Source organism: Bactrocera neohumeralis, chromosome 4 (genome assembly GCF_024586455.1).
Source record: "Bactrocera neohumeralis isolate Rockhampton chromosome 4, APGP_CSIRO_Bneo_wtdbg2-racon-allhic-juicebox.fasta_v2, whole genome shotgun sequence".
NCBI lineage: Eukaryota > Metazoa > Arthropoda > Insecta > Diptera > Tephritidae > Bactrocera > Bactrocera neohumeralis.
The window spans coordinates 89,541,118-89,565,289 of NC_065921.1; the positions used below are offsets into that span (position 1 = coordinate 89,541,118).

General features: G+C 41.7%; 3 protein-coding genes across 3 annotated transcripts; 2 read left to right on the forward strand and 1 right to left on the reverse strand.

The window, feature by feature from the left end:
* Window positions 1–1,156: 1,156 nt before the first annotated feature.
* LOC126754817 (venom serine protease) lies at window positions 1,157–5,468 on the forward strand. The gene is made up of 6 exons (XM_050466977.1): window positions 1,157–1,867; window positions 3,939–4,162; window positions 4,233–4,554; window positions 4,617–4,715; window positions 4,778–4,937; window positions 5,002–5,468. The coding sequence occupies exons 1-6, from the start codon at window positions 1,852–1,854 to the stop codon at window positions 5,381–5,383; spliced, it is 1,203 nt and encodes a 400-aa protein (XP_050322934.1). The 5' UTR covers window positions 1,157–1,851; the 3' UTR covers window positions 5,384–5,468.
* A 150-nt stretch (window positions 5,469–5,618) lies between these two features.
* On the forward strand, window positions 5,619–7,236 carry LOC126754818 (venom serine protease). The gene is made up of 5 exons (XM_050466978.1): window positions 5,619–5,879; window positions 5,960–6,293; window positions 6,355–6,453; window positions 6,614–6,782; window positions 6,837–7,236. The coding sequence occupies exons 1-5, from the start codon at window positions 5,619–5,621 to the stop codon at window positions 7,234–7,236; spliced, it is 1,263 nt and encodes a 420-aa protein (XP_050322935.1).
* Window positions 7,237–15,059: 7,823 nt separating this feature from the next.
* On the reverse strand, window positions 15,060–22,468 carry LOC126754810 (uncharacterized). The gene is made up of 4 exons (XM_050466962.1): window positions 22,190–22,468; window positions 15,885–16,890; window positions 15,717–15,821; window positions 15,060–15,649 (listed from the first exon to the last, which is right to left on the reverse strand). Exons 1-4 carry the CDS (start codon window positions 22,208–22,210, stop codon window positions 15,096–15,098), a joined length of 1,686 nt encoding a protein of 561 aa, XP_050322919.1. The 5' UTR covers window positions 22,211–22,468; the 3' UTR covers window positions 15,060–15,095.
* Window positions 22,469–24,172: the final 1,704 nt, after the last annotated feature.

The window sequence follows — 24,172 nt, forward strand, 5'->3', positions numbered from 1 at the left end:
CTGCGGGTTGTTGTCCACGCTGTGAATTTGGTTTTGCTTAACTCTGCGGGTTGTTCTCAAGGCTGTGATTTGGTTGTGTGTATTGATAAAATAGCAATCAATTGATGAATTATAATCATTGCAAAAATACAAAATGAAGAACACAACAAGTATACCAGCTGATCGTTAATCGAACCTCTCGGTAATTGAGTAGCTGGCTGTGCGAAAGGCAAAAAATTATAATATCAATGTATTAAATCAAGTTGGCTGTGCGATAAGGCTGTAATAATATGTAGCCAACAGGTAATTTGAAAAGCCCACTAGAAAGTTGAGGTAGTTAACTTTCCTGTACCTGAAACGTTAACTGTCGTCTATACTAACCGTGATTGCACACAATGTACCCTCATTTAAAAAGCCATTAACAACTATTTATAATTTCTGCCTACGCCCAATTAAGTGATAAGAGCTTAAAGCTTCAGTTTCGAAAATTATGTAAGAACGAATAAATAGAGAAAACTAATTAACGGCACATAATTCAAAGGCGGTGACTAAAATACTGCGGAAAAGGGCTCGCAAATTGATGGATCATCTGGTTTTCGCTAATAATTTCCATAATATTATTGGCAAATAATTATTTATGAACAATAAAAGCGCTCGTGTCATTTCGGCGCATTTTCTTTCGTAATGACATTGCAACAAAAATGCAGCAACATACCCCCATTTCGCTTGTGTGTGTGTGTGCGAGTTCGCAAAGCAATCGTTCAAGTTCAAAAACATGCCGCTGCACACTCGACAAACATACTAACAAGCAGGCATACATATACATTGCATAATTCTTTTTTATCAACAAATTTCCGGCCGTCAGCCGCGCAAGGTAAGCGTTTAAAGCCATTTGTTCAAATAAAAGCATACATATGTACATACATATATGCAACAACAATTAACATTACTGATTACACAAAGCCATAAAAATATGAAAAATCGCCGGGGTACATCACGTAACATGCAAAAAGCCTCGAGGCGTATTTGAAAATGCATAAAAATTAACACGAAAATTAGTACAAATCCACCCGGTCACACACCCGCCTTGTTCCGTCCGTGTGTGTGGCGGAAAATATTGTCATTTAAATTAGAATTTCGCGTTCGTGCCCGACTATTTAAAAACCAATTGAATTCGGCCCATTTAAGTAGATTGGCTAAAGGCCCAACCAACTCATTTATCAGTAGAAAACGAGTCGAACCTCGTGAGCTTAGCGCAATCAGTTCGCACCGCTTGCCATAGCGTTGCAGTGACACTGACACTGACACTGACACTTGTTGACAGGCCCTCAGCAGTTCCGCGAACTCGACTCGGAAAATAGCGGAAGCAAGAGATAACAAAAGAGTATAAGGAAAGCCAGACCATTAAGAACACGCCTCATATTATTAGCAGGAAGTTTAAAGCGCGACAACTTCTTCTTGTGAACTAGAAGAAGAATAAAAAACACAAAAAAACTGTAAAAAAATACATATTTGCTTAACTGTATCGAGTAGCGGAGGCAACAAAGTTTTAATGCTTCAATTGTTGTGTTTTTTGTGTTGACTTTTCACCAAAACAAGTGTTTCAGTTATCCGCTTAATTCAACGCAATCGTATTTGCATAATATTTAATGCTGTCTTGTTGTCTCTTATATTATCTGCAAATTATCTGCGTTGTCTTTATCAGTCGAATCTGTCGCAAGTAAAAATACGCGTGTGTGTGTTTTGTGCGATTTAGTGAAATACTTATCTAAAAACAGTATTAGTAACGGTGAGTTAGACGTTCATCAACCCGACGATCCCAGCGACGATCAGTCGTTTTTGTTTCTTGTCGGCGTAACGGTAGTGAGTGAAATGTCGCGCAAAAAAAGTAAGTGAAGCTATAGTGTCTTATAGATGAGTCTTATTTAGTCTTACGCTTTAATCACACTGGGTCCTTAATGTGGCTGGTTAAGCTATAAGAAAGAAGTGAAAAGTATTAGAAAAGCATTTCAAAAGCATTTCAAAAAGAGCATTCAAAACTGAGTGTAGGAAGTGGCTGGAAACATAACATAATAGTGCTTATTTAAGGGTACTTTCTTCGATTTATTATTCCGAAACTATACCTAAGCTCAGACAGAATCAGGCCAATATTTTTTAATACTTTCTTAACATTTTTATCAAGATAATATTGTACTTAAGATAATATTCTTCTAACCTTTGTCTCAGCTTAGTATTTCTATTAAAAAAGCTAATTTCATATCGATTTCCTCAGCAAAACATATGCCCTTTTATTCTGTTCCTCCACAAGTTCCGCTAATTACATTTCTGAGACTAAATCAGAGAAACACGCTAGATAATACTTCGACTGGTATAGGGAATAGTTGTGAACAGTATCTTCTGTACCTTCGACGTTCATTGGACCACCTTTCTTCCTGGCCGAACCACTCGTTTTAGGTTTCCTCTATTAATATTGGATAGTCTAAAAAGTCTTCTTGTATTTTTCAATAGATGTCGTTGCAGTCGTATAGTAAGCTTCATTTATCCAAAAAAAATTAAATTCGGGAAAGTTGAAAAAACGCTACAGCTGTTCAAAACTAAGTGAAAATAATGAAGACTTCGCTATATTTTGGAATTTTTGTATAAAAAGGAATGCCACGTAAGCCAACAATGAAATTTGTGAAGTTTATCGGTGGAAAAATCGATAAAAATATGGAAAAGATTGACCAGAACCGTCACATAAGCAGCTATGGCATCGCTAAGGAACTTATCATTCATCACCAAACGGTTTAGAACCATTTGAAAAAGGCTGGCTACATAAAGAAGCTCGATGTTTGGGTACCACATGAATTGTCTGTGAAAAATTTAATGGACCGAATTAACATCTACGATTCTTTGCTCAAACGAAATTAAATCGAACCGTTTCTAAAGCGAATGGTAACAGAAGACAAAAATTGGATCATATACTTACGACAATAATGTGCGAAAAAATCATGGTCCAAACGTGGTGAAGCTCAACAAATGGTCGCAAAACCAGGATTGACGCCTCGAAAGGTTGTATGCTGAGTGTTTGGTGGGATTGGAAAGGAATCATCCATGCTCCAGCCTGGTCGAACGATTGATTCAACATTTTACTGCCAACAACTGATAGTATTAAAGAGAGCAATCGGAAAAAAATGGCCAGAACTGATCAACAAGAAGGATTCCATCAGGACAACGCTAGGCCACACACATTTTTGATAACTCGGCGAAGACTGAGAGAACTTGGCTGGGAAGTATTGATGCATCCACCCTATAGCCCTGACCTTGCATCATCGGACTACCATTTATTTCGGTCCATGCAGAACTTCCTTAATGGAGTAAAGTTGGCTTCAAGAGAAGCCTGTGAAAATTATATACTGTCTCTAGTGGAAAAATGGCAAAAAGTGATGGACCAAAATTGTACATATTTAGTTCATTAAAGTTTATTATAAATTAAAAAAAGTAAGTTGAAGTTTGATTAGAAATGCGAAAAGACTTTTTCGAGTACCCAATATTTGCATGGTTCTAAAGTAAATATAATCGCTGGACTTGGTCTTGATTACCTACCCCAAAGCCAACGACAAATATAATATATCAGGTCTTTCGTTTAATAACAGTTATAAGCGCACATTTGTGTCTCCAGGGCTCCATATATGCACTTATTATTTTACTTTTCACATATATGTATATGTATTATTGTTTTCGTTAAGCATAAACTTTGTTTTGTAAATATTTTACCAGCTTGAGATTGTTCTTACACTTTAGCAACCCAAAAAATACATGTACTGTACTGTTGGCTCATATTTACCATCATAAGTCGGGAGGGTAACCATAAACACAAAGAGCAAACAGTTTACGGAACTCAAAAACATATTTTTGTCCAAGTTCAAGTTATTTTTGGTATTTTAAGTTTTTGTTACTCACACTTGCCACTTTTCCAGTTCTGATCTGCAGTATCTTGCTACTTATTGTGCTAAGTGGCAACTACGGCGTCTTAGCACTCTTCGAGGGCTGCGATACCACAATTAACATAAACCCCGGCACCACCTACTTGCAATCTCCGTATTACCCCAAAACATATCCTTCATGGACGTCCTGTCGCTATCAAATTATTGCACCGGTGGACTATACCATAGAAGTCAATTGCACCATCGAGTTACCTAGTGTAAGAAATACTCGCTTATTTACTATACAAAACCTAAACGGGATTTTCATTTTTCTTCCACTTCATTTAGAATGCCGGTCAATGCACAACGGAATATTTTTATGTGAGCACCGAGGGCGATCCGCAACTTCGCGATTCGGAACAATTCTGCGGCCAAGGCACATTTACACGTGTCTCCTTATTTCGTAAGCTAACTTTGGCGTATGCCTCCTATGGAAGTACAGGCAGATTCCAGTGTTCGTTAACGATACGACCGCAGCAATGCGAATGTGGTTGGTCGACGTCCACCAAAATCGCCAATGGGCAGGCAGTCGGCAGTAATGAGTTCCCATTTATGGTCGGGCTGCAAGATTTGGCATCTAGCACGCACATTTTTTGTGGCGGCACCATTAGTGAGTGTTCTCAACAGCAATTATTGCTTCTGCCGATTTATTGCTTGATTATTTCTCTTCAGTCTCGCATTTCCACATAATCACCGCCGCTCACTGTGCTAAGATGCAACCGGACGCCTCTCAAATCATAGCGCACGTTGGCTTCACACAAATATCGACAAGTAAATACTTCCTTATTTTACAACGCATGTCTCTATTTTATCTTGTTGTTTCATTCCCTCAGTGAACACGTCCCGTTATGCGGCAGCTTATGGTATTCAAAGTATAACTATACATCCAGGCTACACGGATGATCCGCCCGTTAATGACATCAGTGTGCTGGTAACCAAAGTATTGATTGAATGGGAACGCGGCGTTGGACCGATCTGTCTTCCACCAGCTGGGTAAGTTGATCCCACTAAGCCGCTTATATAGCCATACTTACAGAAATGCTTAATTTTACTTCAGTTCATCGACCTTCTCTTACCAAACCGTGGACGTTGCCGGTTGGGGAACCGAAAGCTTTGCCGGTCCGACCACAGATGCACTAATGAAAGCTAATCTTATGGTGGTCGAGAATTCTGTGTGTCAGGAAAGGTACAATGTGCCAATTTATTCCTCTCAAATCTGCACCACGGACTACTCTGGCCAAGGCCGTGATGCATGTCAGTATGACTCGGGCGGTCCGGTGGTCTGGCGCAGTTCACGTATGTTTCTCGTTGGCTGCATTAGCTTTGGCCAGGCCTGCGGTCAGCCGTATGGAACCGGTGTGAATACGCGTATAACCTACTTTTTGAACTGGATTCAGCAAGTAACGGGTTACACGACCTGCGTGAAAGCACTGGGTTAGTACTGTTAAGATATCCATATCAATTACTGTGTAAATAAATATATATTATATGCATAACTTTACACAAGAAATGCTATTTAATTAAGACTTATGGGTTTTAATTTTGACGTGAGGTTGTAGACCACAAGATAAGCCGCGGAATTGGGGTATATGGAAGTTTTTTTGGGGAGCTGCTTTCTACAGCTAAGATACGTTGACACTTTTGCTACAGTCGTCGTGTACAATAAGTCTTGAGATGGTGGCGTCGGTATTTTTGCGAGGATCAGTTAATTTTCAGCGTTTTGTATTCGCAGTGCTTGCCCTGGCGGCTCGGCTGGCTACCGTCAAAGCACAAATGAGTTGCATTACGCAGGACTATTATCTGCCTTCCAATCAGCAGGTGTTCAATATAACTTCGCCGAATTATCCGGGCGCCTACAGACCAGGCACGAATTGCAGATTTCGTTTAATTGCGCCTTATGCGCATGTGGTTGTGCTAAACTGCATCTTCGATGTGGTAAGTGAGCTGTGTGTCCGCATTCTTCCCAAGCGCTCATTTCTATAAATTTCACATTTCTTCAAAACTTCCAAACCCAGTACCCAAACGCATGTGGCACGGAGTACTTTTACATATCACGTGATGGTGATTTGGACTTTCGTGAGGGTGAGACCTACTGCACCAATACGAATATAGTGCGCAATTCGTATTTTCGTCCTATGACCGTGGGTTATTACTCGTCCTCACTGGGTACCAATCAGCAAGGTCGTTTCTTCTGCCAGGCATATGCACAGCGTCAACCTTGCAACTGCGGCTGGACCACACAGACGCGCATCACTAACGGACAGGAAGCAACCAAACACGAGTATCCCTCTATGGTGGCTTTACGAGACATCGGCTCCTCTCAACAGATCTTCTGTGGCGGCAGTATCGGTATGTAGCACATTTGAATGCGTTTGAAAGGCTTGATGCTCTAAAGCATTTTCGTCTCTAGTTAGTAATCGTCACATTATGACGGCAGCGCATTGTATAAACGTACAGCCAGATGCACGAAGGATCATCGCCTATGTAGGAGATCACGACCTAAGCAGCAGTGAGTAAAATATAGCACGTATAACACGGATTTTTGCGTAGTAGAGAAAGAAAGCGGCAGCGCCTGCTTAAACTTTGCCTATTTTTAGATTTTGTCTCGCATTACTTTTATTCTTGAAGTAACAATGCATAACCAGAGCCTTTCCTCCGTCCCTTTTCAGACACCGAATCTATTTTTGCTGTGCAACATCGCATCCAGCAGATTATCATACATCCGAATTATGCCTCGACAGCTAACGGTGTTGTCAACGATTTGGCTTTACTCATTACGATCGCACGCATCGAATGGTCACGTGGTGTTGGACCTATCTGTCTGCCATTACTGCAATCGTTTGTTGATACATTTGCTCGTCTAATATAGTCATTGACTTAACTAAATTTCAGCTCTGATTTATTCACCTACCGCACTGTAGATGTGACCGGCTGGGGCACCACTTCATTCGCCGGTCCCAAGTCGAACACGCTGCAAAAGGTCGAGCTTATGACTGTCGAGAATAGCGCCTGCGAAACCCAGTTCAATACCACCATCACCGCCGCGCACATTTGCACGCATGATTACCGGGGTTTGGGGCAGGACTCCTGTCAATATGACTCCGGCGGTCCGGTCATACTGCGGCAACAGCAGCAGCTCTCTCAACCGTCACGCATGTATGCGCTCGGAGTTATCAGCTATGGCGGCACGTGCGGTTCACGCTATGCGGTGGGCGTGAATACACGGATCACTTCGTATCTGCGCTGGATCTGGAATTATTTGCAAAATGTTGGCGGTGTGTGTGTGCCTTAGGTTTACGTACAGGAGTACCAAATACCATAGATTTATATAACTGAGATGAGAAATAAAAGCTTAGGAAATGAAGTAGTGAAAGTATTCAAGATAAATTAGTTCGGAAGAGAGTTTGGGCTCTTGGAGTATTAGACATATTTTATATGTATGAGAGAAATCATGAGTCACATTTTTTCTCCGATTTCTTAACACTCTTGCGCTTTATGCGAAGCCTAACACCGATCGCGATTCCTATGCCCCAGTTGTTATTTTTCTCCAAAAATGTCTCATGCCAAGTGTAGAAAAGAGGTCAGACATGCTTAAAAGTTATCGTGGTGTTTGTTCTAAATATGTTCCTGCTCTCTTAAATGCATAAAGCTCTGTAATGTTATGTAAAAAATTGCCGAATTCCACTAAATTTTATAAATTTATTATTGCCATGTGGCCTTACAAATGCACATACATATGCAAGACCTGACATTTCTATAGTCTGTGTGAATCTCATCTTTCTCATGTCTTCATGTAATAGTTATTGGCTATTCGGAGACTCCTTACTGCAGTTGTTCTGCTTGATGATTACGATGACAAAAGACTGAATTTGCATTTAAATTAAAATGGCCTCTTTCTTGCCGCCACCACATTCACCGCTGCTCTACATTGCAGCCACAACTGTTTTATAGTTTAAGGACAATCACCGTTAAAGCAAGCACTTTGCAAAAGCAACACACACATTCGCTGCTTGCTAAGAAAATTTAGGCCTCTCGTCTTGCTTTAAAGACTGCGGCTGAAAATTCAATGGGAGTAACTGAACTGTGTGTATATATGTGTGTATACCCCAATCTTAAAGTTTATAAAGCAAAAATCCGTTTTTAAGTGAAACTTTATGAAAATGAATATACGAAAAATACATAAACACGTGGAGCTCCCAAACTGTAACATTCAGCTGAGACTAAAACCTTTCAGATCCATTTACAGCATTTTTCAGTGCTCTCAAATGATCATTAACATCTTAGAGCTTCAGCAGATGAACTGATCAGTTTGGGAGGATTCTAGCCGATTAGATCTAGATTAAAACCTTTGAGATCCATTTGCAAAATTATTCAATGATCTCAAATAATCATAAACAGCTTAGAGCCTCAGCAGACGAACTCATCAGTTTTGCAGCAACCTTGTAAAGCGAAAAAATCATTACATAAACTGAAGTAGGTGTGCAAATCTTTAGTTCTTATCTGCTGTAATATTTTTCAAACTTTTATTACTAATTCTACCGCACCTTTCCGCTGCTCCTCTTCTCTTAAGCTTGCTCCACAACACACTTTGCTAGCAGCTCGTTTGTAATGCAGTTCTGAGTCGCTTCCACTTGTGATTATTGCGAACAAATGTGGTCGAGTGCACTTAAGTAATTCTTCATAATTGTTATTGTCAACGTTCTTCCTGCCTGGCTCCAACAATAACGCTGCCGCCGTGCCACACGCTGACACAAAGCGCTTAAGTTCATTTGTGTCGCCGTACTAGGGCAGCGCAAGAACAAAAGCTAAAGCAAAAGCAAACAAGTAACAACATCTAAGTGCAATAATATAAAAATATATAACAAAAAGGACACTTGACTGCCCGACAGACGCTCGCTCGGCCGCTGCAGCACACCGGCACAAACGTCAGTCAGCCACTCGGTGCTTCAGCTGCAACGGCGAGCACTTCCTCAAAGCTGCCGGCAGCGGCATCAGCGTCAGCATCCACATCCACATCCGCATCAGTCAGATTGCCAGCATACAAAGCAAAAGAAATAACAAAAACAAAGCAAAGTTGTATTTAAAGGACACACACAACAATGTTGCAACATAGTCACTTCAGGCGCAAGTGGCTAAAGGAAAAAAGTGCGGCATAGAAAAAACGTTAAGAAACGCGCACACAAACGCACACACTCACAAAAGCACGATGCAGAGCAGCACCCGCAATCACTGCAACAGCAACAACAACAACAACAGCAATAATGAAGCAAACACAATAAAAAGTGGTAATGTGGCAAGTACGAATAAAGAAACAAAACGGCGTTGGCAAAAGACAGAATGTAAATGGCAGAGGCAGAGGGCAGAGGGCAGAAAGCAGAAAGCAAAAGACAAAAAAGGGTTAATTCAAGTGGGCTACCCAGCGCCGAGTGCTCTGCGCTGCGCCGAGTGGCAGCAAAATTGAAGTGGCGCACAACCACACCACCAACAACAACACACCCACACCGCCTGCCGCCTACCACCAGCCGTGTGCACTTCAATACCTCAGCCCGCCGCTGACCCCGTTTCGCGTGCGCTCGGCCAATTCGTTTTTATTTATATTTGCATTTTTTCGTTATTAAATAAAAGCACACAAAAATAATAAAATAAGTGCAACAAAAATAAATACGACAGCAAGCAGCGGCCTTTGGTCATCCATCCGCCTTCTCCTGCATGCCGCTTGGTCCACAGCAGCCTCGCGCTTTTTTCCCAGGCGCTCGTCTGTTTATCCTTTAGTGCTTCTATGCAATTAACTAGCAAACAATCACAACTACAACTACAACGATTTTAACGAGCATTATGTGCGGAGGCGCCACTTCTCATTGCCATCGCGGCTGCTAAGTTAATTTTTGATATTTTAACTATGCAATTGTTAGACGTCCGTGCTTCATGACCTTCTTCATTAGTAGCAATGTATGTGTTTGTGTTTTTGTTGTTGTTGGCGCATAAATATGTTACGGTTCGGCGGTGTGCTTGCTGCTTTGTGTCTCAAATGATTTTTAGCGTTTTTACATAATTTTCCTTTCGCTTGTTGTTATTGTTGTTATGCGCGGCTTCATCTCTCACTTGCCTGTTGCAGAGTTACAACTTCAGCCACAATTAAACTGCACTTTTGCATTTCGTGCGCTTTCAGCACGGCAGCTAACCACTACAAGCGCAAATACCAGCACACGCATACACACATCCGCATTCATGTTACGTATACGCTTTGATGTCCCGCGCGCGTATTAGCGCGAGTGCTCTCTACATTTTATTACGCTTTTCAATTTTTCACATTTTTTCTTTGTCATTTCCATAATTACTATATTTTCTGTGCAAATTTGCCGCTTAATTGTCGCTAAATTATTTGCGTGAGATTTCAAGTTCACGTTCAAGCTAAAGTAAAAGTGGTCAGGTCCTTAAATGGCTTTCGCCTCGCCGCTGGAGTTTAAGTGGCAATTAGTTGTTTTGCTCTTTAACCTTTGATGTCGTGTGTTGCAGTCGCTGCCAAGTTGCTGTCAAGGGTTAATTATGTTGTCGTGGGAGGGTTAATAGGCAAGTGCCTAATTAAGTCTTTTTTTGTTTTTATTTGTATCCAAAGGAGGGATCTACCAAGTTAGACTAACAGCATGCACGACTCATATCATCCGCTAAGAATGCACCTCATGTAGGACCACGCCCAGTTAGTGTTATCTAATTATGCTGGACTTGGGAAACAGTACACCTACGACTAACCTTTAACTCCGGCTGATGTGGCTTACATTTGGACCTACGAAACCGCGCTAAGCATAACTTCGCAGAGCCAAGCTGAGCATTTCACACACTTTCTGTAGAGTTATTCAGCTATGTCTTATGCTTCCTTACTACCGCTCTTTCATTCTAAGTGCTTCAATTGCAGCACATGACTCACAATGTTGTGCGGCGTCTTCTTTTCCTTTATTATTCGATCTATGTTAGTTCTCTCTACTATACACCTCGAGCGGGAGAAAAAGATGTGATCTTCGTTATCTATGGCACTTCTGCAGAAGGAACATCTTGTTTGAGGTACTCCCTGGAATAGCCATGGTCCGATAAGAACTGCGTAAATAGAAGTCTGTTCCACGTATTGTCTCCCAATCTAGGTCGGTACGTTCTTAATGAATCTATATGTTCAACTTAATTTACTTTTCCTCCGCATCCCATTGCTTTTGCCGGTCGGCGAGACTCGTCTGTTTCTCCTATTTGCGCTCGTCGGCCGTTAGACGGCCATTCATGGCTTTTGAACCTGCATCGCTATAATACCCCGCACAGTTTCTTCTCTCTAATGCCTAATTAGGTAAGTGTCGCAAAAGCCGTAAATGAAGAGTTTACTTTGAGACTATATGTTCACGGTTTCAAGGATTTAAATTCAATATTGTATTGTCAACGAAATTTGGTTTAATATCCGTTAGAACTCTGCCAAAAGATCTAAGCTTTAATCGATTAGAGTCTGGTACAGCTATCTATGAACAATCCAATGTGGGGTGACCAGAACCTATTTAATTCTTCTTCTTCTTTACTGGCGCATACACCATTTACGCGATTATAGCCGAGTTAACAACAGCGCACCAGACGTTTCTTCTTTTCGGAACGTGGCGCCAATTGGAAATTTCAAGCGAAGCCAAGCTCTTCTTCTCCTGGTCCCTCCAACGGAGTGGAGGTCTTCACCTTCCTCTGCTTCCCCCGGCGGGTATTGCGTCGAATACTTTCAAAGCTAGAGTGTTTTCGTCCATACGTACGACGGCTGTCTTTTAATTCGATGAACTATGTCAATGTCATCGTATATCTCATACAACTCATCGTTCCATCGAATGCGATATTCGCCGTATTATTATTTTCTCCAGAAGTAGGTTGAAAAGGTCACACGAAAGGGAGTCATCTTGTCTGAAACCTCGTTTGCTATCGAACGGCCCGGAAAGATCCTTTCCGATCCTAACGCAGCTTTTGGTGTTGCTCAACGACAGTTTACACAGCCGTATTATTTTTTCGGGGATACCAATTTCAGACATCGCGGCATAAAGGCAGCTCCTTTTCGTGATGTCGAAAGGATCTTTGAAATCGACGTAAACCTATTTAATTACTAGACACAAAGCGACCCAGAAAATATCAGATGAACAGAAAATATCGTCGCTGTCAGAGAATGATTCATATAATCTCTGGAAAAGTATAGAAATTCAACCGGCCGGGACTCTTTTCAATGGGCCAAGATTCTTGGCAGGTCTTGGAACTCTAAACCCTGATCCCTGCGTTTGACATTGAAAAGATTATATGGTTGTAACAACCATGCATGAAAAAAAGATTTAATTCAAAACTCACCTTTCGCTAAGACCTTTCCTAAATTATCCAATAAATCTACAAACGCTTTTCAAAAGGCAGGTTCAAACGAAAAAGCCTTGAAGACCAGGTAATTTAATTTGGCTGGCTCTCGCCCAAAAGTCGTTCAACAGAATTAAAACCTTCACTTTTTAACGATTAAATTCAAATTTCTTGGGTACATTTTAAAGCGATTTCGAGTAGAGGCAACGTTTTTTTTACGCTGACTATCTGGCTGAGCCGTTGGGCGCATAGGCCATAGTTTCAAATAACCAACGGTTTGGACGTGAAACGGCAAAGTGACTGCAACAAGCCGCCCCCACACACCCTACCAATCAGCGGAGCCAACGACGAGTTCCACAGCAAGCCACCAATCCAATTTCGTTTCTAATTTCTGCGCCTCCGCCAAAGCTCATCTGCATCAATGCGAGCGCGCTCTTTACTTAGTCATGTGCGAGCGAGTGTAACTGCACTTAGTATTTTTACGATAATTTCGCATTCGTCGTTTTTCGCAATCACGTTGCATGCGCACACAAACACACACACGCACACAGAATGCGATGATGCACCCCACGTATGTGAATGTGTTTGTGTGTAGGTGTGATTGTATGGCATACTAAATTGGTTTTGTGTTGCACTGTGGCAACGCTAATGAATAGGCAAGCGTTAGTTGGCATACTTTGCATGCATTTAGGCGCAAAAGCGTTATATAAAAATCCTTTGCAAGCAAAAAAATATAAAAGGCAACTGCGAAATCTAACGAAAATTAGAATGAAAAAGAATTAGGCAAATACCTGTCTGCCGAGCGATGCTAAGCGCCTAACGAAGAAATAAAGAGCGAAATAAAAATACCGCTATTGAAAGCATATATTTAGGCGTCAGCACAAAAAAAACACTAAATCCAACTAACAAAAGCGCAACTAAAACGCCAAATTAATGCTTAGAAAGCGCAACTAAGCGCACTCAGACCGCACGCCACTTGGCTGCGCTGCGCCCATCGAACGGCGCGGCGCGGCGCGGCTGCACTGGCTGCCTTAATGCAACCGTGTAAATGCATAGCCGTTGCGCCACATACATAAAAAGGCAATGCACGAATTTGTAGCATGCATTTAGGCGTTGTTTGAGCTGCTCCTTTTTCGCTTTCCTTAATAATTGGAAATTGCAATGTGCTGCAGACTCATTCATGTTTGCGTTGGTGGCTGTTGGTGTGCCCAGTTTTCACGGTGTGCACTTGAAGCGCGGTTGTTTTGCAATTAGTGCGCAATATTCCAAAGCGCCATGCCACCAGAGCGCCTTAGGAACGATTTTCTAATCAAAAGATCGCTCAAAAAGAGCGCGGTTATCGGCCAAAGTGGCTCATGGATAATTGGTAAAGCTGCTTTCTTTTACTCTGGCCATTTTATACCTTTTTGGTGGACGCGTTTTTTATTCATGGTAAACTTGGAGAAATCCATTTTAGTCCACAATCGGTTAATGGCTTAACTAAATACACTGCAAGCGCTTAAAAATATGCTGCCTTTAAACAATAAGTGCACTCAGCAAACCTCATGCTTCTTTATTCCAGCGCAACTAGAGCTAAGGAACCTATCGTTAGGCATCTGTGCTCCAACTCCTCTCCACAGCCCACCGCACTTGATATTAGATTTGGTATTTTTTATTAAATACAAATCATTTTTCGAGTTTAAAAGCGTAAATGTGAACGCATTCATGCAGACTCGCGCAGCACAAGCTTCCCGAACACAAAGCAGTTGAAAAATTATTTTTTTTGACATATTTTTTAAATTAATATTTTTTAATTTTTTTAATTTTTGATTTTTTTCACTCTTGTATTTTTATTTTTTCAAATTTATTATTTTTTTTATAATTGTCTTATAATTTTTATTACCTTTTTTCTTCACTCACAACGCGTTATCTTACACACTCACACGCCGTCAACCCGTTCGAATGCATTCTTCACTCGCTAAGCCTAAAAGCATGCTTCATATGTTATGCGTTCGCGTTTTAATTATTTAACAGTGTTTGAAAAGAAATCGACAAAGTGAAATATCAAATGCGCATACCAAAGAAGCGGCACAAAGCGTCACAAATCTAGCACGGCGAAAAATTGCCTCCATGAGTTTTGATATTGACACATCAGAATTGGTACCGAAGCACCCCAGCCGCCCCAACTCAGCGCTTATGTTCGCAGTGATGAGTTATGGGAGCGTGTGTGTGAGTGTCGTCATAAAATATTTAATTGGAAATCTGTCAGTGCCGTCGATTGCAGCCGCGGTATCCATGTAATCGTGCTCCCCAAGTCGTATTGCCTACACACAGGCGCTAATTAGTAAACATTTCCGTTTAAATGAGCACCTGAGCACAAGCAGTTGGGTTTGAGCAGCTGGCGGTTCTGAGTGACGAACAGAAATGAGAAATTTTTTATTTGTCGAACGTTTTCAAGCGTTAAATGCCTTCGATTGATTTTCCTTCAGGCGTAAGTGTTAAAAATTACACCTATCTCAATGGAGTAGCTATTGTGCGACAAAATGACGACATGAAAACGCTGATTGGGTGCTGAAAAGGAGATGCTTAAATGCACATGTGCTTCGCTTGAAGTGCTTTCACCTTCATAGAAATTAAGTTAAATGAAATCATTACAAATATGAGAAACAAGTAACGAGCCAAGGCATACATTTAGGCGCACGCTGTCATTGTAGCACTAAAAGAACATCACTTGCGATATTTATACATATATATAAATTACTTTATTTTCAATAAACCATAGCTTCATTTAAATATAAAATATGATATCCGCGTTATTGCCGCCTATTTGATGCAATATGTCAACGGCGCAGTATTATCCTTAATCCAACGTAAGTGTGAGGCCACTTTCGTGTTCACCGAAGGTTGCCGCGCTGCACAACCGTAGCCATAACTCACAATGCCCACCACAAAGAGGCGTCCACCCTCGCGCAAATAAAGCCCACCACCCGAGTCATACTGACACGTATCCCTGCCCGGCGTGTAGGTGCAGAAAGTGGCAACTGGAAGCGCGCCCAATGAGCTACGACACTCCTCAGCGGTAATGACATCCAGTCGCGCTGTGAGCAGCTGCGTAGATTGCGGACCACCAAACGAAATGCTGCCCCATCCTGCAGTCTCCACGCGCTGTCCTGCTACAGGTGGCCTCCGCCCACCATCAGTGCCGGTGATGGAACGAAAAGGCAGGCATGCCGGCGCGACGCCACGGTTCCACTCGATCGTTTGGCTTGTGCGCAAGAGGGCGATATCATTGCGCACCTGTTCGGCTGTGGCGCGGAAGTGTTCGTGCAGTATGATCGTGTCGATTTTGTAGTAACGCGTGTAAACCGATTCGAGCACTGCAAAACAAGTGGAGAAGTTGAAATGCAGCAAAGTTGTATTGAGAATTAATACAAGCTTATTTACCAGTTGAGAAATCGTGTTCGCCGACAACCGCCTCTATCAAATCCGAACGACTTGTGGCCGCAGATATAAAACAATGGGCGGCAGACAGCAAAAACCGGTGATGAACTATTTGAGTAGAACCAACATTTTATAAAAATCATTAAGGAGAGACGCGGCAGAAATACTCACTTATCACCGCACCACAGAAGATCTTGCCATAATTCACCGTTAATACACCGGCCATGGAGGAGTACTCATTCAGACCAGCCACACCTGACGCGCTAACCACCTTTAGTGTATGTGTGCTCCAGCCGCAGTCGCACTGTGACTCAACCGCTTCCACCAAACAAGAGAAACGCCCCTTGCCCGCACCATCCGGATAGCCATCATAATTTGCTGAATTTGATAAAATGCGGTAATCACGTTCTTCCAAGGGTTCCGGTGTGGGGGTCAACTGATGGTCACTGAGATAGTCTTCCGATATTCGATCCGTTGCTGTAGCGGCCGGCAATGGGTTAGAGCCATTCCTTCCAACAAATTTGTAGAGTGGAAGCGGCGCGAGGTACAACGGATCCGAGTTGGTCGCTGTTATTAGCGCTTGCTGCTTTGGCTGCGTCGCCTTGCGCCGCTGATTTTGGCGTTTCGCATTTGTGTGGTTCTTTTGGGTGGATGGCGCTATAAAAACGCTCGTCTCTATGCTGTTCGAGAGCAGTGTGGCCAAATAGGCGAAAGCGTTGTTAATGCCCGCTGACACTGATGGGCGGGGAGTTGTGGTTAAGCCATGATGCCCAGTGACATTAGCGACATTTGGCTTTTTCTTTTTACGCTTGTTCCTATTCTTGTTTTTATTTTGATTTTTTTGCGCATTCGATGGATTGAACAAGTTCACTGTTGTTGCTGTACTATTCAATGCACTGACTCCTGCGGCTCCTGCAGTTGTTGCTGCTGTTGTTGGCGTTGTGGCCATCTGTACGCCAGCAATTGTGACACCTTTCACACCGATACTCATCAGCCGGAGCGGCGGACGCGTGGAAATATACGAGATCACAGCGCGATTGAGGAAGCTCCTCCTCGTCATACTGCCGCGGCCACAAAAATATTCCGAACCGGATAAAAGTTCGCTTCCTTCACGGTTGAAGTAGAAAATCTCATCATAACAACGCTCACTCAACTGCACGTTGGACGCAGCGTATGTCTATGCAAACATGCGAAAATAAACCAAGCGAAAGCGGAGAGGAGCAAAAAATGGACGAGTGAGAGAGTGTGTGAATGTGTGCCGAAAAAATTCGTTTTTATAGAAGTAAATAAAGTTTTATAAAAATATTTTACTTGCTGCTTAAGAGCGTGCCTTCCTCAAAAATTTGGAAAAAATTCACTTTTTCATAGTTAATGTGCGCGGGCAGTCAACGTAGGGAGCTTATAGCACTCGAAGCGTTGACTTACTCTGACAAGTGGAAAGTAACGCTAAGCAAGGCGTACACAGGAGGCACCAAGGCTTTGGCTGAGCACTGCATTCTCCGCTGACTAGTATTAAATTATTTTTTCTACTGCAATTATCAACATTGAAGAGCTTAAAGCACAAATTCTATTAAAAGAAACGTAGGGAACTAATTGCGCGTTGAGTTGAGAGAATTGGAAAAAATATTTCTCTTTTATTGTCAGCTATAAATTTTAAGTTAAAAGAATTGAAGTTTTTTAAGTGAAAAATTATTTTTTAAAATTTCCTCTTTAAAAGTGATGAATATTAACTCCACCAGCGCTCCAACAACAGTATCAGGCGCCACGGCTCCTGCTAGACATGAACCAAAATTTCGCTTTCGAAGTCTGGAACATAATGGAGACTTCTACTCAAAGCCAAAGCCTGGGTTTCAAAGCCGCAAATTCTCCTTTTGACAATTCCACAGCGTGGGTAGCAGCTTGCTGATAATTACAGAGTTTGTCCGTAAAGTAATATTACTGATTTTCTTCTGCCGCGACTGTCCCAACCGTCAACGCCAAGTTTTACGTGGAAGTCCTCCAGAGACTCCAACGAAGGGTCGAACGGGTCCGACAAGACATAGCAGCCGATTGGAAGTCGCACCACGACAACGTCCCCGGATCACACCGCCTTGCTTGTGAGCAGCTACCTAACTAAAGCCGGCATCCTAACGCTTCCGCAGCCGCTCTACAGCCCAGATGTGGCCCCCTGGACAGTTTTTGTTTCCTTGCCTGAAAAAGCCGATGAAAGACAAGCATTTTGAGACGACAGAGAGAATCCAAGCAGCATGCACCTCGGCTCTCAAGGTCATTCCAGAGAATACCTTCGGTGTCACGGTGTCAATGCTTAGAAATCAAATCGATGCAGCGCTGCCAGCATCGACGCAGAAGGAGCCTATTTTGAAAGTTTTTAAAGAATTTAAAGAATCGACTCAGTCCTATTACTTTCCGGACAAACCCTGTCTCTATAATTTCTCTCACTTAATATTTAAAACCGTTTGATTCAAATATCTTTCCCTACCATATTTATATCGATATCGCACTCGAAGTTCAATTGATGATCCGTTGGCGCCCTTAGCGTATAACGGCAGGAAGTGCCAGCCGGATATGCATTTGGATATAAAGGTGAGTTTATCAATATCTTTTGGCCGGCCTTTAAGTCCAGCGTATGGTTGCACTGCTCAAATAAACCGAACGCCGCAACGATTACATTCACAAATTGAATCAAAAGGAAACCGAATTTGAATTTCGAAGACATTTTAAAATCGACATCAAAACTTTGCAGAATTTTTTAAAGTCTTTTCCAAGTGAAACACATCTAACACGCACGATTGATCTACGGCAACTGAGCTTAGCCACTGCGCATGCGTGGAGCTTAACATGGCAATCAATAAATTTGAAACTGCTTCTTTTTGATCAAGATTTCTCTAAATTTCTAACACAAACCGCCAGTCATTATGCTCAATAGCGGATTGTATGTGAAAAGAGTTGCCAGGCAAGAAATTTCTTTTGTGGAGTTTTGCAATACTTTTGGTTGTTACTTATATTTGAAGTAACGAATTCGAGCCGAAGCAGAGTACAACGGCAGGAAAAAGTATATTTCCACGTTTCCCACTTTCTTTCACTTCAAAAAATATTAGTAGTTGGCGTCGCCATCAGAAAGCTGACTCTTCAATAATTTGTTCGCACCAAAAACGCAAGTTTGTGGCTACCCTGAGCCCAACCGCATGATCAGCTGTTGTTAATGTCTTCGGGCACTGATTTGCATTCCCACTGTCTTCGTGCACTCACTTAGTTTCGTTTTATCTTTTGCATAGTCACTTGCTTTCTCTTTCATTCTTTGCAGCGGCACGATGACTTTCAAGAGAACGCCCACATTCGGCGACGGCTTTGGAAGATAGATGGAAAACAAATGTAAAAGCGGGTCATACGCGTTGCCGGCGCGGAAGCTGTGCCGCCGATAATTGCAGATTTATTCGTTCGCATTTGGCCAAAGGCCACGAGGTAACCACGATCACAACCTGTCTCATACGACGCAAATGTGTTGTTGTTAAGATAAGAGTCAATGTACGCTTGACCCAAAGACAATTCTTCAGCTAAGTCATACGTACACACTCGTTTAACTTTGAGTGCGCCGCCTGATTGTTGGCAAAGAAAGTGCAAGTTGTCTTATCAGAGCGAAAAATTTGAAGGTTTCGAGATTTCAGGCTGGCTTAGTTGTCCGTGGTGGTTTCGTTAAAGATTTTGCCAAGTCAGAAATATTTTAGAGAGCTTGACTTTTCCTTGGAGTAGCGATCGTCATCTTCTTTCTTTTGTTATTTTCAATTTTTGAATTGCATGGTAAGAATTCATTTTTCTGGTTTCAAATCACAATTTGCGCAATAATTTGAAAAATAAGCCTTTAGGTATGAATATACATATATGATATACAACATGATATGTATGCATATTAGAGCGGGTCGATTTTTTACTATAAAATCGCGTATGTGAGAAATGTTCTACGGATCATTCTGAACAACTTTACCCAAGAGATGATTGGTCTAAACTCGGTTTCGAGAATAATCGGCTGTGTGAGGGAAATGAGAAACAGTTGTTCAACCTTGCCGAACCCGAAAAATGATCAATAGCAAGTACGTATTAAATTTCATTGGGATATCTCAAAAAATTACGAAAAAATTTTATACTCCCTTAAAAGTTTCGGCTTCAAAACTGGCTCGAAACCAGTTTTAGACCCATAGTCTCTTAGGCAAAGTTGTTCAGAATGATCGTTGAACATTTTCCGCATAAATGGTTGTTTCGATTTTTTGGCTTCCTGCAAATCGACCCGCTCTAATGCATGTACTATTTGTGAACAAATTTGAAAATTTCAGAGAGCGGGCGCTTAAATTCGCCAATTGGTGTTTGGTTTCGTAGAAAAAAATTGGAAATAAGAGAAAGCACACGGGAAAAGGGCTTAGCCAGGGTTGAAATCCACACAAATTCGTACGCAGATTCGCATCTTTGCGGATATACATATACCATATATGTGCATATGTATAGTTCTATAGTATGCAGACCTGTTACAGATGCGGCATGTCCAGGCAGCATTGTGCGGTATTTCGGACCTAAGCCTTGTGTCGCAATCATTTTGCTTCAAATACTTTCCATTCGGGGCATCATTATTTTTATTTTGGCGTTTTGATTTATCTACCATGCGCTTTTGTGCAGTTATTGCAGCGCTTTGTCACTTCGCACTTAACGGTGTCCAACGAAAGTGATATGATTGACCTCCAGCGAGCGCTGTGGCAAAGAGTCAAGGCTGATCGATTACGAAGTGAAAAATTAATGTTAAAAATCTTTAGAGCAAACTTTAGATACCGTTAGTAAGTGTTTTTTGTTATCAACTTGAAACAGGCAGAGTTGACAGGTCATGCGTTGATGAGGTTAGATAACAATTTAGTAAATTATGTAGAAAAAAAACATAAAATTTTTCTCATAAAATTTATGAAATTTAAACAATTAAAAAATGTACAGTTATTTACTTTACATAGTTTACTGCCTTCACGTTACAAATATTTGGCAGCGCAAATGAAAATGCTAACTTAAATGAATACCCACTCCCTTTGTTATTTTTCTTAATTGGATATTGTCCACAGCTTTTTTCTCATAATGCTTGCTCCTGCACTAAGTACCAAACATTGGCTTTGCGCTCACACACACACACACACACATATGGTAAACTTGCAACACTGTCCTTCAAAGCCAAATTAGTTTCTTCTATTTATTTTCGCAATTTATTTCTTTATTTCATTTAGTATTTTTATACCCTCGCACCATGTTGCTCGCGGTTTCATGCACTTAACGGTTGTTTGTAGCAAACGAAACTAGTCGAAATAGGTATAAAATTATAACCTATATATCAAAACGATCAGGACGACTAAAGGATTGAATTCAGGACATTTGTCTTTATGATCCTCTCTCCATGAAAGCGAGGTCAACTTAGGAACCAAGGTAGCACAAGCTAGTTCAAACTAGTCAGAGGTCAATCCAGGCGTCAAGGCAGATCAAGTTGGGGTTCGAACGGAGACAAGCTTTTATTTTAAACATAATATGGTTTGACGCCGGAAATTGATGATATATTCTGAATAGTATCTAGTCAATAAGGGTTGACAACGTTGGATCAGAAGCCTCTTCGTTTCTAGAAGGATAAGAGCAGAAAGTTATGACGCTAGAATGACCAAGCAATTCTGTAGAGGTACTCCGCTAGGTGGGGTGCTATCTCCGCTTCTCCATGTATGTCGATAAATGGGAGACAACTCTCTCTCTCAGACTGCACCAAGTACCTTGGGTGGTCTTAGAGAGCAAAAAGCTTTGGAAGCACAATATGAAAGGAGTGAGAAGGCTAGCAATGCGTTATATGCATTTAGCCAGACGCTCGGCACAACCTGGGGACTCTCTCCTTCTCTCATGCACTAGTGCTACACAGCTACTGTAAGGCTAATTCTGCTCTACGGGAGCTTTAAGAACAACTCCACAGTTAGCTCTTGAACTAGTGCTAAACCTGCCACCTACAGACCTCTGCGCTGAAAACTGCGCAGCAAAATCGGCTAGACGACTATTGGTTTCAGGAGAGTTTATATATAGAACCCTCGGGCATGGCACAACTCTCTAAACTTTTATACGGATGGATCGAAACTATAGGATGGAGTTGGTGCGGGAATATAATGTCACTCTCTTCACTTGCCCCACATTGGGATGACTACGCTTTAAGCTTCTGGAGATATCAGTAGTGAGACCACAGAGTCTGTTGAAATTCGCGCCAAGCTCAGGGATCCTAAAGGATAACTACTCCTCACGGAATTCTATCTGGTATCGCACCAAAATTGGTCTATGCGTAGCTCATTGGCCTACCAGACTAGCCTAAGCTAACATAAAAGTTTCGAATAATATGTGATAGTTTGTAATCCATCACAATTTCGTCTAATAACGAATGAGTTATAACGCTTTGTTAAACGTATTCCCAAGCATTTGTTTCTTACAATTATCGACACTTTAAACATTCGGCTCCAGGCGAACTTCGCCTTCCTTACACGTTTTAATACGTTTTATTGTGTTTTCATGTTTATTTTATTATTTTTTGCTTTGCTTGCTAACACGTTCGTCATCTACATATGTGTTTTTGTTGTTGTTGTTGTAGTGTTTACTTTTTTCGCGAGTAGAAAATCATAAAAAATTGTAACTTCATTTCGGCCATTTTTAATTTCCTACTCCTCGGCGTGTGTTTTGTCGTAAACAGTCACTAAAGGACAATAACTAACACCAACAGACGGCAAACAGAAAGCGCGCGACATGTTACATCACAGCCGGACCAGCCCAGCTACCCGACAGCCGCACCCGACTCAACATCCTCAGCTCGCCACAGGCAAGAAGGGAATAAAAGCAAAAAGTGCAGCGACAAAGCTGGAAAATAACTCAAAGTGGACACACCAAAGCCGCGGCTAATATTCGAAAGTCTAATAAAAATTAAAAGATAATAAAGAATTAAAACGAAGCCAACACAACTATTGTGCCTGCACACAGCCATACGCACATGTGTATGTATGAGCAGATGCCTCGTCTCGGAAGTTAAGTATTTAGTGGAAATATGAATATATATGGTGAGTTGACTTCTTTACCAACAATAATTGCAAAATGTATAAAGCATACTTTCTTACATTTAAATAATTAAATTCGTTTTATAAACAAGAAGTTCTTTTATTTACATTTCATTAACACCGCCTCTCAAACTGTGAATGTCTTGCATTTTATATACAATTTCGACGGCTTGTGTATTCGCTAACTACTATCCGTGCAGTGGCGCACAAAGTGCGAAAACGAAAGGTTGCTAGTTTCCGTTGGAAGATTCCGTATGCAACTGCGCCGCTACTCGCCAGCAGATGGCGCTAAGAATATTGATAAACTGCCCATAGATGGGGTATATTACAATTTAATTTGAGATGAAGTCGTCGCCATACAGGACATCAAGTCTTGCGACTTGATACCTAATCTCAGTACTTCATTTAGTCCCTTGAACTGCGCAGCTCCTAGATATTTAAGCCGAGTCCTAGATGATGCTGGACGCTAGGTGTTCCACCTCCCTCATGTATACTTCTCCGCAGTTTCTACATATATCGCCGTTATTTACGCCCATGCGGTTAGCAAGTAATGCCGGTAGGTTGTGACCTGTTATTAGACCAACAATAGCCCAGCAGTTCGTTCGGGATCTGTGAGTAAAAAGCTTCCCTGTTTTCCTTCGGGGCTCTTGCATATAATGTAGGCGACGCTACATGTCTCTTAGACAATCCATCTCGCCTTGATCTGTCTGTTGGCCCTTTCGGAAGTTTCACTGTATATTGGTTTTAGTGACATCCGCCTTTCCTGTTCCGGTTCGATAGTCAGACGGATGGTACTTTTGGCAGCCTGAACAGCTAATTCGTTTCCCGGACCCCAATATGTATGTAGCCGATTACCGGCAGCCACCACATCAACTAACTTCTTGGTTCCAAGGACATTCTCTGGCGTAATGCAATGTGAGATTATTGCCTTAATGTCCACAGAGCAATTGACGTATATATAGATCTTTTTTATGTTTCCTGCGTTGTTGGCTATCTCAGCCACTTTCCTGATCGCGAATACTTCCGCCTGGAAAATACTGAAGTATTCAAGAAGCTGGAAGAATTACCTGATATCTAGCTCTAAGCAATAGATTCCGTGTTTAACTCCATTTGCCATTTTTGATCCGTCTACATAAAACTGCTATAAGTTCCGCTGGGAATTCGCATGTTCCTGCGCCATCCACCCTCTTTTAGTGTGACATGCTGTGACATGAAACCTCCTCTCCCGAATAAAGCGTGAGGGTATGTGGCTATTTTATCCACCAACCCCTGCTTATTGAGTTGTGTCCGAAGGTCCTTGTGGAGAATTCACCTAGCGATGCCAATTTTACAGCTGATTTGAGTAACTTTTCTGGTGCCGCTGTTGGC